The sequence below is a fragment of the Sorex araneus genome, chromosome 4 (assembly GCF_027595985.1).
Source record: "Sorex araneus isolate mSorAra2 chromosome 4, mSorAra2.pri, whole genome shotgun sequence".
Lineage (NCBI taxonomy): Eukaryota > Metazoa > Chordata > Mammalia > Eulipotyphla > Soricidae > Sorex > Sorex araneus.
The window spans coordinates 44634468-44650843 of record NC_073305.1 but is presented as its reverse complement, the minus strand read 5'-3'; the positions used below and the strand labels follow the sequence as shown (position 1 = coordinate 44650843).

The following is a 16376-nucleotide window of genomic DNA, read 5'->3' as shown; positions in this document are numbered from 1 at the left end:
CTGGCTAGTTCCATTCTGTTTCATGGCTCAGCAGCATTGCATTGTCTTAGAGGTACCAGAAATGCAGAATCTTGGGTTCTACCTGTATCCTTTAGAATTATACACATTTTAATAAGTTCCCCAGATAATTCTTAATCTACATTAAACTTTAGGAGGTACCGCTCTAAGGTGTTCTCTAACTTAAAGTTTGACTATTTAATGAACTTCATGTGTTTTTGATGCTAAGGTATGCATATGATCATGAACTAGCAACTCTCTGGTTTCTCTTCTGTGATTAGACTGTGAGCTTAAAGGACTTTGATTTCTTTCATTGTTTGTAATGTTCCATTGGGTGCCTTATCAAAGACCAAATAAGAAGTGTTTGATATTTTCTAATGTTTTAGTGTCCCAGTATATTAGTAAAAATTTACCAAGTTCTTCTTATGCAAAATATACCATACAAAGGTATGTAATCATTAAGTCTGGGTCCTTTGTCCAGTTTTATAACCTCATGTTCCCAGACATGAACTCTTAAGTCCAAGGACTTACATAATAATTGAATAAAATGGTATAAAAGATGGCATCACATGGCTGCTAATTGACAAATTAAATCATGTGTAAACACTGTAGGTTGCTAAAATTTAGCAGTGTTTTTTGTTTTGTTTCATTTTCAGGGTTTTTGGGTTTTTTTGAAAGAAAATTGATTTGGGGTCTTAAATAAAGAATAGGATTTTGGTGCTCAGAGTGATGTGTCAATGAGTCAATCTGCCTTGCACATGGCCAACCCAGGTTTGATCTCTGGCATCCCATATTGTCCCCCGAACACCACCAGGAGTAATTCCTGAGTACAGAGCTAGGGGTAAGCTCTGAGCATTGTTGGATGTGGCCCAAAAACTAAAAGGATTTTTAAGATACTAAAAGGGTAAAAAAAAAAATTTCAGTATTTCTTTGAAATTGCTTCATCAAATTAGATTTAGCGAGACTATTTTAGACCTGCTATTAATGAGACTTTTTCCAGGATCTTGGATCCATATTGTAATGACTTGGAGGCAGAACGAGATTAAATCAGTTGACTTCCTGAAACTTTCCCAATGAAAAAACCCTAATTAAATTTAATTTCAAGTAATTAATCTTGATTGTTTTAATTCATTATGCTATGTGATCTTATGTGTATTTCTGTGTCTTTTGGAAAGTATATTTAAGAACAGAACTTTGAAATCTAAGGCACTGGTCTTTTGAAATAGGATACTCTGGTTCTGGGATGATGAGCTTTTTTCCTTGGCCAAAATACTAATTGAGTAATTTTTTCTTTTTTCCTTTAATGTTTTTTTTTTTTTAAGCAGTATTATAAATATAGCCTTCTGGTTTATTTATCAGAATCAGTCTGCTTAGTTTGGCAAATATTTAGTATAATTTCGGTGATATACTCATAGAATTTAAAATTCTGCCCAAACATATATATTTCAAGCACTTAACAAATACCACATAAAAGTGATAGGAACTTGTCAACTTGTATAATAGGAATGGTGTATCTATTAAAAATAATGCAAAATACGAATATTAGGTTATATTTGTCGACATTAAGTTCTTATCATAAAGGTTATAAAAGATCTCTCTTTGAATTTCTTTACACTAGTTTTAAGTAGTTTAATATATTTTTTAAAAAACCTATGCCTAGAATGATGATCTTTTTAAATATATGCTAATTCTATTTAAGGGTGAGAGATGTTTGGAAAAAACTTTTTCTAAATGAGATAGTGTGTGGGTTGGTGAAAATAGATAAATGAGTCACTAGGTGGATGTCTTTTTAAAGAAACAATAACAAGGAGCTTTCTGTTTGGAATTTTAGCCAGCTTCATGTATTGCAGGTACCCCTCCCAAACAAGCCAAACAAGCGTACAGACCCACTGACCGCCGGTCTGCCCGGTCCAGGCCTTCCAGGGTCCCTCCTGAGCTGCTCAGAGGCTCTTCTCCACAGAAGACTCTCGACCGTGGCCTGGGCGCCAGTTCCTTGTCTGAGTTGGGTTGGGTCTCTGGTTCATCTTCCTGGGGTGAGCCTGGAATCCAAAGGAAAACTGTTCCTGTTGGCTTCCCTGAATCCCAGAGGGATCTTGGCAGGGAGGCCTGGGATACTGAAAGCACACCAATGATGATGAAGAAGAAAAAGAAGAAACCAAAGCAGAAGAGATATCCTCAGCCCTGGGCTGGAGGACCATATAATGATGACACTGCTGACAAGCCTAAAGGTCATCCCTTTTTACCTGACTCACAGAAATTAGGTATTCTTCCCAACCAGTCTTCTGTAGTGGGCACGGAATGTGGAATGGCATCCAGAGGAAGTTTGGAAAAGGAAAGTGTAGTTGACTCCAAAGCAGCCCAACTAGTAACTGTTAACTTGGCCTCAGAAAGTCTGACCATTCCTTTGTGTCCTTCAGAAGCACCCCCCAAAATTGCTGTAAACTCTCAGGCTAAGCTGAGAGAAGATGCAGAAGGCAGAGGAAACAAATCAGTGCCACAGAGCAAAGACAACAAAACGCTACAGCAAGAAGACTGCAAACCACAGCCTGCACCCCACCCAGGGACTCTAGATAGAAACCAGACAACAGGTTCTCTTAATTTGGAAAGACCCCCAACTGAAGTTGTTGCCCACAAAGAAAGTCCTTTGGCAGTCATACCCAAAGAGAGCTGTTCTCCTGTCTTGGACAAAGAGGCTGTGAGTAAAATTTCAAAACCCACAGCAGCAGATTTGCCTAATTTCACACCCACACTGACAGCCAGAAGTCCTTTAGGAGGTAATCTAAATGAAGGGAATGATGAGGCTAAAATGACTGAAGTGCAGAATGACAAGCACAAAGGGCTCTCTGAAGGGACTGAGGAAGTTAGAGAACTGAAAAAGGAAACTTCATTGAAACAAAACCAAGAAATTGAAATCTTTGCTTCTGAGCAGCTGCAGGACAAGGTGTTAGTTCAGGCACCCGTGCCAGGGAACGAGACATTGAAGAGAATGACAGGTGATGGCAAAAGCAAGAAGGGGAGAGGAAGTTCTGGGAAAGCCAGAGCAAGTTCTGGAAAGGGGAGAATAAAATCTGAGTTGCCATTACTTCAGGACAGCCAGAAAGATGGTAAGGTTGTTCTTAAGCCAAGTGAACCAATCCCGAAAAGCGAAAGAGTGGCTACTGGGAATAAAAGTGAGGAGCTTGGACTGGATTCTTCAAAGCAGCCACAGGTCAGAACTGACCTTGTTGAGGGAGAGGTGGTGGTGGAGCTGAAGGAAACTTCTGACAGTAAGGCGGCAGAAGCCTTGCAGGCATTGGTTCCTTCAGGAAGTGGGTCAGGCTTGACTGAGATTTCTAGTGCGAAAACAAAAGATGGAGCAGTAAGCATAGATACGAAGATCAGTAACCAGAGTAAGGAAGAAAAGTGTCCTTGGATGGATCATGAGGCAGTACCCTGGGTTTCTGAAAAGCCTAAAAAAAGAGGCAGTGAAAGCAAAAACAAAAAGTTTAAAAATAACTATTCCACACACTCTGCTAGACAGGACAACAGGGAAGAAATCCTCAACTCACTTTCTACAGAGAAGTCTGGAGATACTCAAAACAAGGAGTTAGGGCTCACTTTGCCCATAACTCATGACCCTTTGTGCTCAGAAACACTCACAATGAAAGTAGTTGAGCAAAAGGATAGAAATGTTGAGGTTAATTCTGTTGTGCTTGGGGCTCTTGGCAGGGACCAAACACACACAGTCAAGGATTCTGCTGTTGCAGAACCAGCTACCAAGGTGACAGATGTAAGCTGCCAAGAACAGATTGAGGAGGAAGGGTATGTTCCTTCAGGACTGTCTGAGGACAATAAGACAGATGTAGCCACAGGACACACTGCATTGGCTGACAAACCAAATAAAAGGAGTAATGACGGAAAAAGTAAAAAGGTTAAAAATAGTTTTCCTGAGAAGCATATTCTGGAGAGTAAGACAGAGGCAACAAAAATACATGTTCCCATGGAAACCACAGGGGACCACAGACTTGAAGGAATTGGCTATATGGATGAAAATAGAAACATTACTTTCACCTGCCCCAGAACACCACCAGGGTTCATGAATAAGCACACCCCTGGAGAGGTTCTGGAGTTAGCAGCCTGTGAAAAAACACCTGCTCCAACACCTCAAGTAGTAAAGGAAAGGGATTTCTTTCCAGACACTTTGGCAGAAATTGGGCAGGGGACAGCTCCACCACAGACTTCTAACTTAACGGTGATAGATAATTGTAGCAAAGATGGAGTCCCAGATAAACCCAAGGCTCCCTTTGAGGTTATGCCCTCCACAGACACAGGAGGAGGTGCCTTAGCTTCGACAGCAGCTACAGAAGCAGTTAATCTTGGAAATAACTCTCCGAGTAACAAAGATAATTTTGCTGAGCCCATAAAAAATGAAACAGAGATAGAAGTAAAACATGTATTAGGAGAAATTGAGTCAGTGTGCAGTGGTGCATGTAAGCAGTCAGTAGAGAAAAACACAGAGCCAACAAAGGGGCACCTTGTTTCTGGAGTCCCAATAGAAGACCAAAGGCTGCCTGGTGAGGTCAGAGTCCTCGAAGCTTGCCCAGATATGAGTAATTTTCCAGCATGTTCAGCAAAGAAGAAGAAAGAATCTGAGGAAATGTCTGTATTGGGAGACAAAGCACAAAAGCCTGATTTCTGTGAGGACCAAAATGCTAAAGATAGAGATTCCAAGGGCCTAGAAAGTTTGAGTAAGAAGGTAGATAAGACTCTTTCACATCTCCAAAATGAAAAGGCTGGATTGGAAGAAGTTAAGACAGTCACAGAACTAGAACAGTCACAATCAACACCTCCAGAACTCCACTCAGGTTTCTTAGATGGTGAAGTTGAAGCTACTCCTTCGGGAGGGGTAGATAAATTAGTAGTGACTGCTTCTGAGGATCTTCAGCTCCCAGAGCCCAGAGATGAGACCGTGGAAGCACCTGAGAAAATCATGGGAAAATCTGAACCAAAGGCACTGGGAGAAGGGAAGAAGGGAGATAAAAGCAGAGCAGCGGAACCAATGAAAGGCTATATGAGACCTACCAAAGCCCGAGGACTTGCTCCAATTTTGCCAAAGCCCACCGCCCAGGAACGTGAGAGATCCAAGCAGCTAAAGTCCAGTGGTATGAACCTGCCATGGGGAGATGTGTGTGCTTACAGCTTTTGGAGGCATCATCCAAAAAGGCAAAGAGCTTGTGCTTTGATTCTTTCCAGACTCAAATAATCCCCATTAATCATTGGTTTGTTGGCATGAAAATCTGTAACTGCTGATTGTGTATACTGTACCCAAGGCATGTCTTTTGTCCTGCTTGAGAAGAGTGGTGACTTGGTTGCCACCTATTTGCACAGCTCTACACTTTGAGTTTTAGGGGCAGTTTGATTTCAAGATACAAATTATTGAGCAGGTGCCTACTACAGTTTTTTTGGTGTATATGTCCCTTTTACAAGTTTACAGTCAAATTTTAATCATCATTTTAAGAATATGGGAAGGTGATTCTATGGGAGGGCAAAGCAGGAGCCCTGGGTTTGATCCCCAGCACTATATGGTCTCCTGAGCATCACCCGGTATGCCACTTTCACCCCCCAAAGAGAATATACAGGAAAAAAAGTTTCTATGACCAGCTGTAAGTTGAAGGGGTTGGGGTAAGAAGAGATAGATATTTTTTTTCTTTTTTGGTTAACATGTAAGGTGCTGGTCATCTTTACATCCAGATTAGTTGGAATTAGATGAAAATGGTCTGCCTATTTTGAGGTAGCTTGTGACCTGCACTGGCAAACAGACTCGGTGTTTCTGATAGTAGGAAGTGATCTTCCAGTGAGGCAGCCACAGCTCTTACCAGTTGTTGCTGAAAATCATTGGCCCACAGGTGCCTGTGGTTAGTTTTGGACAGTCTTTTGTCCATGAAACAACTACAGCTATAGGCCAGTCCCCAAAACTTGCCCATGTGGGATACCTCATAATTCTGTTCTTTTTTATTGTAATCAGTCAAGTTTCAATTGGAATAAAATTCAGAACATGATTTCTTTCAAATTTAGGAATGTTAGCTTTCCCCCACCCCCTGGAACAGTATATAACTAATTTTTGCTTAACCTTCAAAAAAATTGTTTTTATCAGCCTACCAGTAATGCTTTTTCTCAACTTGCATGGTGTAGCTACTACTAACGCTAGACTTGTAAAACTGCATTGTAGCTAGATAGGCTTTTGGAGAGCCTTCATCATGGTTTGATGTTATGCATGGACTTGTTTGGGGTAAAGCTAGTGTCATGCATGAATTTGTACCTTGTGAGAAGTGTGTGCTATATGAGTCGAGAATGCTGAGAATTGTTTTTTGCATAAAATATTCTCATCTTTACCATGTATACCATTTTTTTTAAAATTCCTTCCCTATTGCCAAGGCAGAAAATGTGGAGGACTTCTAAGCTTTATTAAGATTCCCAGTATCCTATCCAGTTCTTTACTTTTCATTTCTAGACTGGTTCTCTATTTTCAGCAGTGTTACCAAGGGTAGCATGTTAACTTTCTTTAGTTTAGTCATCTGTATTAAATACTATATGTAAATATGGTTAGTTCAGTATTTCCAAAGAAATGTAGAAAGAGAATTTCTTATTCTAAAGATGCACAAGATGTGGGGTCCTGCCTTGATTAGGCCAGGCACAGCCTGTATTAAGAGCAAGCTTTGCAGAGTGGCTGGGAGATGGATTTTGGACAGAATGTATTTTTTTCTTTAAGTTCTCTCTTATTTATTCCTTAGTAACCATCTGTTTTGGGGTGGGCTTTTTGTCCTTTTGTTTAGTTTTGGGGCCACACTTAGTGGTGCTCAGGGCTTACGGTGGCGATCGGGTGACCATATGGAGTGCCAGGGATTGAACCTAGGTGGGCTGTGTGCAAGGCAGCACCCTACTCGCTATACAATAGTTGAAAACATTGTTGGGGCGGGGGGGGGGAGGTGCGGCGGCAGTTAGCAAAGTAATACTTGTATATGGCAGACCTGAAGTAGGAAACATCTTCCTGCGTTTTGATTACATATATTCATATGTACAAGGGGGATGTAAGTTACATGTAAGTTAACTTCCTTCCTTTGACCAACATCCAATCTAGTTTTTCTTCTAAAAACATTACAGAGTCTTAAACATCCTTTCTCACAATTTGTGTATAAAGAAGCAATGACTTAGTTCCTGCATTTAAAGATGTAAGGTAGGGGGCTGGAGTGATAGCACAGTGGGTAGGGCGTTTGCCTTGCACGCGGCCGACCTGGGTTTGATTCCCAGCATTCCATATGGTCGCCCAGCACTGCCAGGGGTAATTCCTGAGTGTAGAGCCAGGAGTAACCCCTGTGCATCACTGGGTGTGACCCAAAAAGCAAAAAAAAAAAAAAAAGTAAGGTATGTTGTGTATACTGAACTGGGTTTTTTTTTTGTAAACTTAACAATCAGTTTAGAGATCTTTACAAGTCAGTCGAAAGCGCATTCAATCTTCTTGAATAGATATGTATTGGTGGGAAGGCTAGGGGCGGGAGGGTTAGGTGCTTTGGGGACCAGGAAGTTCTGGGGCTTGAACCTGGGGCTCTTGCATACAAAGTAATGTGCTTTAGTACCTTGAGCTATCTCCCCTAACATTTTCCAGTTTTTGACTGTTGGAAATAAGGTGCATAAGTTATATTCATATATACATACATATATACATATGTATATATAATTTCACACTAGTATATCTGTACAGTTTCGGAGTTTTTTGTGTTTTTGGAGGGGTGCGGGGGCAAGGTTAAGTGATCTGTTGCTGAGTTATATTCCCCATCCCACATGTATATATTTCATTATTCCTCTTGGTTTTGGACCACATTTGGCAGTGCTCACAGCTCACTCCTGGCTCTCTGCTCAGGGTTCACTCCTGATGGTGCTTTGGGACCATAAATGATGCCGGTGATTGAACCAGGGAACATACAAGGCAAGTGCCTTTAACTAGTATTATCTCTCTGGCCCTGTCTTTTTTATTAAGGCCCTTGCTTTCTTCATTCTTTGCTCAAAGTAACCTTCCAGAAGTTTGATATTCTTAAAAAAAGAAAATATAAGGGCCAGGGAGACAGTGACAGCTCAAAGAACTAGAATATGTCCTTTGTATTTAGGAGCCCCAGGTTTCATCCTCATACCACATGACCCCTAAGCACTCCTGGGAGCCATGCCCGAGCACAACAACCAGGAGCACATTTAGGTTCAGCCCCAAAGCAAAACCAGGAAATGTTAGTCAATATTATATTTTATATTCCATTATCTTGGCACAAACTGAACCATTCTTCTAGCTGACAATAGGATGACACGTGAGAATATAATGTAAATTGTGAATTAGAGGCTAACTTAGGTCAGGGAGATCTCTTTTCCTCTATTCAGAGGCTAATTTGTGAGGAGACTCGGTTTGACTAGCATTTCATTCTGTGAACATTATATATGTATATATACATATATAATGTATATATTTGCTATATATAACATATATACATATACTGTGTACATGTATAATCATGTACATCCTCTTTTTTTTTCTTGTTTTTGGGGGGAGGGACCATATCTGTTGGTGCTGAGTGGTTACTCCTGGCGGTGTTCAGGGGATCACACCTGGATTGGTCACGTGCCAAGCCTTACCCCCTTTACTATCTCTTTGAACTCTCTTCCTGTTTTTTGAATGAAATAAATTATCTTTTGTTAGTCTTATCCTCTTTGGATATTTTTGTTTTGTTTGTTTGTTTATTTATTTATTTTTGCTTCCTGGTTGCATCTGGTAGTAGGTACTTGGCTACCATAGGATTAAACCTGGACCTATGGATACGGGGCATGTACTGTCTGTCTGGCCCTGAGTCTTACCCTCTTTGAAAATTGAGAATGTTGATATGGTGCTGAAGTCTCTTATACCTATTTTGTACTCCTGTTTCTTGTCACTCTCAAGTTCTGGGAAACTTGTTGTTGGTTTGTTTTGTTTTAGGGTGGGCCACACAAATTGTGCTCTGGGCTCTGTGTTCCTGGTGGTTCTCTGTGCTGGGGATCCAGGGTCAGCCACATGCAAGGCCTTAAACCCTGTACTATCACTCTAGCCCCTAGGGAAATCTTAAAGAGGTTTCTAAGTGTGTTTTGCATGTTCTGTAGTGTGTAGATTGAGATACTTTAGGAAGTCTTAGTATGGAACTTCGTTTTATGAAGGAAAAAGCTAGTTTTCAAGTCCTCTTTTGAAATTTGGTATATATGGTTGTGTCACATTTTTGGGTCTAGAAACCAGTAGTGGCGCACTTGGTATGTTACTGTTTGAGTGGCTTCATCACAGCTCACTATCAGCCCTTTCCTTTGATACTGAGAGAGCGTGCTTTCTCCTTTTTATCTGGCTTCTTTTCTATTTCTTTACTTTGCTTGAGTCCATCAACTCTCTTTTAGCAGCTGGGAATGTCAGTTTATGGTAGAAAATACTCTTGGTGTGAAATGAAGTAATTTATAAACCCCAAATCTTAACAGTTTCAAGGCATAATACATAAATAAAATATGTTCAGCAAATGAAAAAAAAATTGTTAGTCTTAGAACTTGCTACAATTTTACAAATGGGGAAGTACCGATTCCTTTAATACTTATTGTTAATTGTGCCACTTGTGAAATTACTACTTTCTCCCCTGCTTACTCTGTCAGTCTCTGGGTTCATTGGGAAATTGTACATGTCTCAAAGCTGAAAATAGCAAAAAAACTTTAGTTAAAAATTTATTAAAACTTGGATCCAGAGGGATAGTACAAAGGATAGGGTGCTTGCCTTGTACACGGCTGATCCAGGTTCGATCTCCAGCACCCCGTTTGGTCCCCCAAGCCCACTGGGAGTGATCCCAGAGCACTGAACCAGGAATAAACCCTGAGCACTGCCAGGAGCCAGGTGTGGCCCCCAGATGAACAAAAAATAGGTAGAAGTGCTATAGAGTTAAAGGGCAAAGTAACATAAAACTTTTAGGCAATTAGACTGCTTAGAGGCATAATGGTATAATACATGGAATATATGAAGAATGGTAGATATTTTGGGGTGATTCACAAGTCTTTGGGAAACAAAGGGAATTATGAAATATTTTCAGGTGAGATTGGGGGAAAGAACAAAAGGTAAGCTCTTATAAAGGCCTGGAAGTCCTGTGTGCCTCCAAAGCAGAGAATCTTGAACTTTTTTTTTTTTCCTTTTTTGGGTCACACCCAGTGATGCTCAGCACTCAGCAATTACTCCTGGCAGTGCTTGGGGTATCCTGGGGATTGAACCCAGGTCGGCCACTTATTAGGTAAACTCCCTACCCACTGTACTTATCAATCTGGCCTGGATCTTGAACTTTTTGATGGAGATAATTAGAGAAGCAAGGAGTGTTTTTCTTCCTAGTTTAGTTGGATAATTCTTCTTTTTACCTTTTTAGGTAGTCTTTGGGAGGGTTAAGATTATTATTAAAAGAACAAAAGTGAGGGACTGGAGCTTTGAATACACCTGACTTGCCTTCCATACACCTACCCGTGGTTCAGTTCCCACCACTCCAGAGAGTACTCAGTTGATCCCTGAACAATACCAGTTATGACTCAAAAACAAACAAAAAAAGAGCAAAGGTCTGTAATTTTCAGATTGTGCTTGGAACTTTTCATCTATACTGATTTTAATTTTTTAGGGTTGCAGATTCATTTTTTTAGGGTCACCTGGATTCAGTTTTTTCATTGTTTGCTTCCCAACTTTTGAAAGTTAATCAGGGAGGATCATGATTTTCTTGAGTTAGACATGTACTAAAAATTGTTCCTAAAATATATTAAAATATGGTTTTGAAATTTTGAAATTTTTGCATATATTTATGTATATATAAACAGAAGGATCATTTTCTTTCAGATTAAAAACTAGACTTCAATTTTACAACCTTGGGGCCAGAGAGCTAGTACAAGGGGTAAAGTGCTTGCTTTCTTTTTTTTATTTGTTTGTTTGTTGCTCTTTGGGTCACACCTGGCAGTGCACAGAGGTTACTCCTCGCTCTGCACTCAGGAATTACTTGTGGCGGTGCTCAGGGGACTATATGGGATGCTGGGAATCAAACCTGGGTCGGCTGCGTGCAAGGCAAACGCCCTACCCGCTGTGCTATTGCTCCAGCCCCCGAAAAGTGCTTGCTTTGTATGCAGCCAACTCAGGTTCAATCCCTGGCACTGCAGATGGTCTCCTGACCGTGATCAGAAGTGATCCCTGAGCACAGAGCCAGGACTAAGCCCTGAGCACTTTGAGGTATGGCCCTAAAATTTGGTGGGTGGAGAAAACCCAAAGAACAATTTTACAACTTTAAGTTCAGCTTCTATAGCAAAATTGAGTAGCATGAATCATTATAATAATTTACAATAATTTATTTCCTCGAGGTTGTGAAATATTTGGTCATTGTAGAAAGTTGATTCATTGCCTTCGTAACAGATGGGTAAGGATGCAGAGATACCAGTTGTGCATGTCAAAACCAAGGGCCTAAACAGGTTGAATACTAGCTTAGGTTTAAAGCACAAGTTGAATCAGAAACATTGGCATCTACTGAGGTCAGAGATCTACAGGCAACATCCTCAGAGGCTTTGATCAAGCATCCTTAGAGACTTTTATAAAGACTCATTGATAGAAGAGCCTTTGGAACCACTTTGTGACGTGACACATAATAATGTGACACATAATAATACCTATGACATTTCAAATAATTCCCTCTCTTCTTTAATGATGGGAAGGATCTGGCCATTTAAATAATTAGTGTAAAAGGAATCCATCTGCTTTATAGTGATTAGAGTTTTTTTTGTTTGTTTGTTTGTTTTTTTACCTTTTGGGTCACACCCGGCGATGCTCAGAGATTACTTCTAGCTCTGCACTCAGGAATTACTCCTGGCAGTTGGCAGTAACTCCAAGCCATTTTTTTTGTCATTTTTTCCCCCAAAGCCAAATATTTTTTCCATAAACCAAAGTTATGTATCAGCGTTCCAGGGGCTGGAGCAGTAGTACAGTGGGTAGAGCATTTGACTTGCACGGCCGACCCAGGTTTGATTCCCAGCATCCCACATGGTCCCCTGAGCACCGCCAGGAGTAATTCCTGAGTGCAAAGCCAGGAATTACTGTGCATCACCGGGTGTGACCCGAAAAAGCAAAAAAGAAACAAAGTACAGAGTTCCAGAGAGAGATAGCGAGATAGCGCAGGGGTTAAAGCACTTGCCTTGCTTGTGACCTGCCCCAGTTGATCTCCAACACTGAGCACCATAAGATACAGCATAAAACAATTACTAGGCAGTGAAGTCTCCGTGTATGTCTGTGCATATAGATGTATTTGTGGAGGGAGGAGCTAATTTGAATGGTGGAGTTGACACCTAATTTCTAAGTTTTGCCTCTGACTTGTTAAAACTGCATTGTAATAAACTCCGTGGCAGACTTTCATGACTTTCATTATCGGTTGTATACTTACATTACTCAGTTGTGTGTATTTTTAAGTTGGAATGTCAGGATGCCATTATATTTCATTATCACTTCTCACGTACCCACTTCTTCCCTCTTAATTTTTCCAATTATCATGACCTTCTAGCACCAGTTTTCATTGAAAATTCTATTACTTTTTCCTGGGTGAGAGCTTTGCCTTAGACTAAGATGACTCTGGTTCCTTGTCAGTGAACCTGTATTATGCCTGTACATTTATTGCTCTGCACTGCTTAAGATCTAGAGGTAAGAGAGGTGTGTATGAGCCTCATTTTATGTTCAGAATAAAGGTTTAATGGACATAAACATTTTTCCAACACTTCAACATTGCCCTCCCGGCCATGAACATAACCGTGAACTAGGTCTCAAGTTAGCACAAAAGGCATGGAAGGTTGGTTCTGTGCTCTTGTTGGAGACCAGTATATTATGTGAGTAGAGAAGGTGAACGTTTGAGGACACAACTCCAGTTAAGGAATCTTTCTGGATTGGGTTCTTCAAATGTTATATGCCAAAGATGGAATAATCATAGTGTTCACTTTCTATCTAAAAGATTATTTGAAAAATGTAATCAGATCATTGCACTTGATGGCAGATGGCTTTTTAAAATCCCACCTGTCTTTTCTTCATCTTAGAAAAGACATCTCATGTATTCTTAATAGAATATTTCACAGAATCCTGTGCTAGTACATGATAGTCTCTTACATGTGAGGCAACAACAGCTTTGTTCAAGTAAGCATATGGCCTATTTTTTCAATGTAACTTTTTTCTCCAAGCATTTTAAAAAATAGATCCCTCAAATATATTCTTACACACTTCAGATACTCAGTTTGTAAGCTGAGGACAGGGCGACAAAAGACCATGCTGAGTTAGTAAATAGGCATTGGACTCTCTAAGCCAGACTACCAGAGTTCCTACATTCTGGAGATCGGAGGATGAACTGTCCCAGTTTGTTCACATGGCCCCTTAGCTCTCACTCGGACTAGGAAGCTCAGGGCAGGTGCAGCAGGGAGAGCTAGGAGAACCCAAGACAGGAGTAAAAGTAAAGGGCTGTGTTGTCACCCAGAAGTCTTCTATATGGGTCATGTTTCCAAAATTTTGCCGTCTTTAAACTCTTGGTAAAATGCTCCCACAATGCAGAGCTCCAGGTGAAGCTTTTGCTGGGCTTTGGGGACTCCACTCAAGTCGGTTTTAAAGTGAATTTGATAAGCTGTTATGACAGCAAACCCACTCTTCCACTTTGAGAAGGAAATGCCTACAATTTTGATATTAAGCTTTTTATTTTTTTAAGTGAAAATTTGGGCAATTTTCTGGAATTGTTCTTTAAAGGTTATAGTCAGGGCTTGGCAAATGAATCTTATTTTTAAAACAGTGTTTTGAGTGGGTGAATATGGAAGTGTGGGGATAGTGTCAGATAAGTGAATGTGTGGGTATACGTGTATCTATATCAGTAAGAGCAGGGATAATTACTATCCTCAGCATCCAGATTGGCACCGTACGGTGTTTTAAATTGCAGATCTAAACAGAGTGCTAGTTAACAGGAAATTGCACTTTCGGTTTAACCAGAGCATTTGTGCAGCAAGTAGGAGGTTCCTTCCTTTCTTTCTCTTTCTCTTTCTCTCTCGCTCTGCCACTCATCCTTTTTTCTTCCTTTCTTTCACACTATTAAATACATTTAGCACCAAACTACTTGAGCAAAGAGGAGCTTTGGGGGAAAAGGTTTTGTTGTGAATACTGGGGACTTGGTGTGATGTCACTGCGAGCTCCGTGCAATTGTAGGTGGTGTTAGAGCTCCAGGAGCAGAGCGAGAGGGGGGGAGCAGTCGGAGAGACGATGTCGCTCTCAGACAAGCAGTCAGCCTCTTGCACTGCCGCTTACAGCCAGCTCTGTAAGGGCCAGCCCGCCGAGTGCCGAATGGATTCTCCAAAAGAAATCAGCCAAGCTGGATTTGAGTGGCAGAGAACAGAGGGCAGACTGAATGAAATCGGACTGAATGTCAGCATGGACGGAAAGCTGAAAGACGGGCTTGTGAAGAATGCCAGCTTCCTGGAGCAGAATAAGCTCTGCTTCTTTGAGGGGAAGCTAGACAAAGAACTCAGCATTGAAGTGCAGGACAAGGACTATCAAGCAGCCCCAGGTCACCTTGAGAGCAGGTATGTGATTTCAGAAAGCTGCTGTCCCTCAGAGGGGAACTCAGTACACCAGAAGGCAGCTGAATTCCACCTGGGACCCAGAGAGGGGCCAGACAAAAACAAAGCCTCTACAGTTCAGGGGAAGAATGGGCCAGAATCCAAGAGCCAGCCAGATCTGAATTTCCCTGGGGCTGCCGACTTCCCCACTGGATATGTTAAGGAGCAAGAAACCAGTGTTTGGAACCCCAACTTTCATCCAGTGGCTCAAGGCCCTCAAGGCTTTAGGGAAGCATCACCAGAGAAAGAGAATGGCATCCCCCCTAGCTGCCGGGTGACTGGGGTGGTGAATAACCCTGAGCAGATTGAATGTGAGTCCTTGCCTCCGGTGGCTGTAGCCCACCCAGCCCCGACTTCTGAGCGTTCACCCACTGCCATTCCACCCATCACTATGGTGGAGTTCACCCAGGAATGTGTGAATGCCGGCACTCCGATCAGAGACCCAGAGGAGTTGGAGAAATTGAGCTCTACAGAGGATGGGGCTTTGCTTGACAAAATCCCCCAGCAGAAAAAGGCCATGCGCCGGGCCCTTTCTGAATGTTCTCACCTCTCAGTTCCCCCAGCTGTCAACCTCGCAGATAAGTATCCTGAACTCCCTATTCCAGAAGATCTTGCTTCTAGCCCACTGCCCCTGAGAAGCTCAGTGCCGAGTCCTGCACCCAGGAAACTGGGGGCTTCTGTCATACAACGCTCCATGACAGTGGCTGAGGAGCCAACAGACAGCTACAAGTTGAACCCTGCAGCACTGCCCATCCTGACCACTGATGAAATACCTTCTTCCATCAGCAAAGAGCCAGGAGCCAAGAAAGAATCGACTCATTTCAACAGCAGCAGCAGTAGCAACTCTGAGAAGAAAGAAGTGGATACTGCTAGGCTCTGTCTCCAGCAGAAACTGGAGCAGATTCCTGAAGTAAGCAGCAAAGAAAAAGGAAAAGAAATTAGTGAAACAAGAGCAGATTCGTGCTCCCAGGTCTGCCAGGGAGGTGAGAATCAGCCAGAACAGAAGACTCTGGCAGTAAAGAAAGAAATTGAGGTCACTGCAACCCAGAGCGCTCCATCGTTCCTGTGTGAAGAGCCCCCACGTGACGGTATGTTTCTAAATTTTGCCTCCATAGGGAGCAAGCAGACAGCAAGGAAGGAACCAAAGCGACAGATTACTAATGCAGGAGCATTAGGTTGCTGGCGTCTGTGACTGCCTGGGGAAAGCTTAATTCCATAGCAGTGCAAGGTTGCAGGGAGGGAGGAGAAAGTGATCCAAGAGAGTCTAACTGGGTTAGCCTCAACATCTGCTGGCGTGACAGGAGGTCGTTTGATTTGGGGGCACTATGTGTGTGTGCGCAAGGTTAGAGGGTGGTGGGCATGCAAAATTGATCCTCTTAACCACCTATCTTCCTGCCCACCCATCCCCCATCCTCCCACCCCTCAACTCTGTTGGTTTGAACCAAATGACTCCTGAGCCCTAAATCATCCAATCGTAACTGCTTGATTTCCTTGCTTGAAAAATCTGTCACTGTGTAGATACAATGGATTTATCAGCAGTACCCTTCTCTCATTAAGTAGCAGCATCTGGGTGCAAGTTTTGTTTCCCGATTTGCTTTAGAGAATGTTTTACTTTTGTTCTACCAGACAAAGAGCCTTTTAAATTTGGGCGTTTAATCATTATTTTCCTGTTTTTTCATGCTTGACCCAATCTTGCTTCTAGTTTTCTCTCTTTA

General features: G+C 41.8%; 1 protein-coding gene across 1 annotated transcript in view; it reads left to right on the top strand.

Annotated features, from left to right (window-relative positions):
• Positions 1-16376, top strand: part of MAP4 (microtubule associated protein 4) — a 172719-nt gene that overhangs the window by 133347 nt on the left and 22996 nt on the right. Inside the window, 2 exon segments of the mRNA XM_055135293.1 lie at positions 1833-1845; positions 1847-5138. Coding sequence (XP_054991268.1) covers positions 1833-1845; positions 1847-5138 — 3305 coding nt within the window.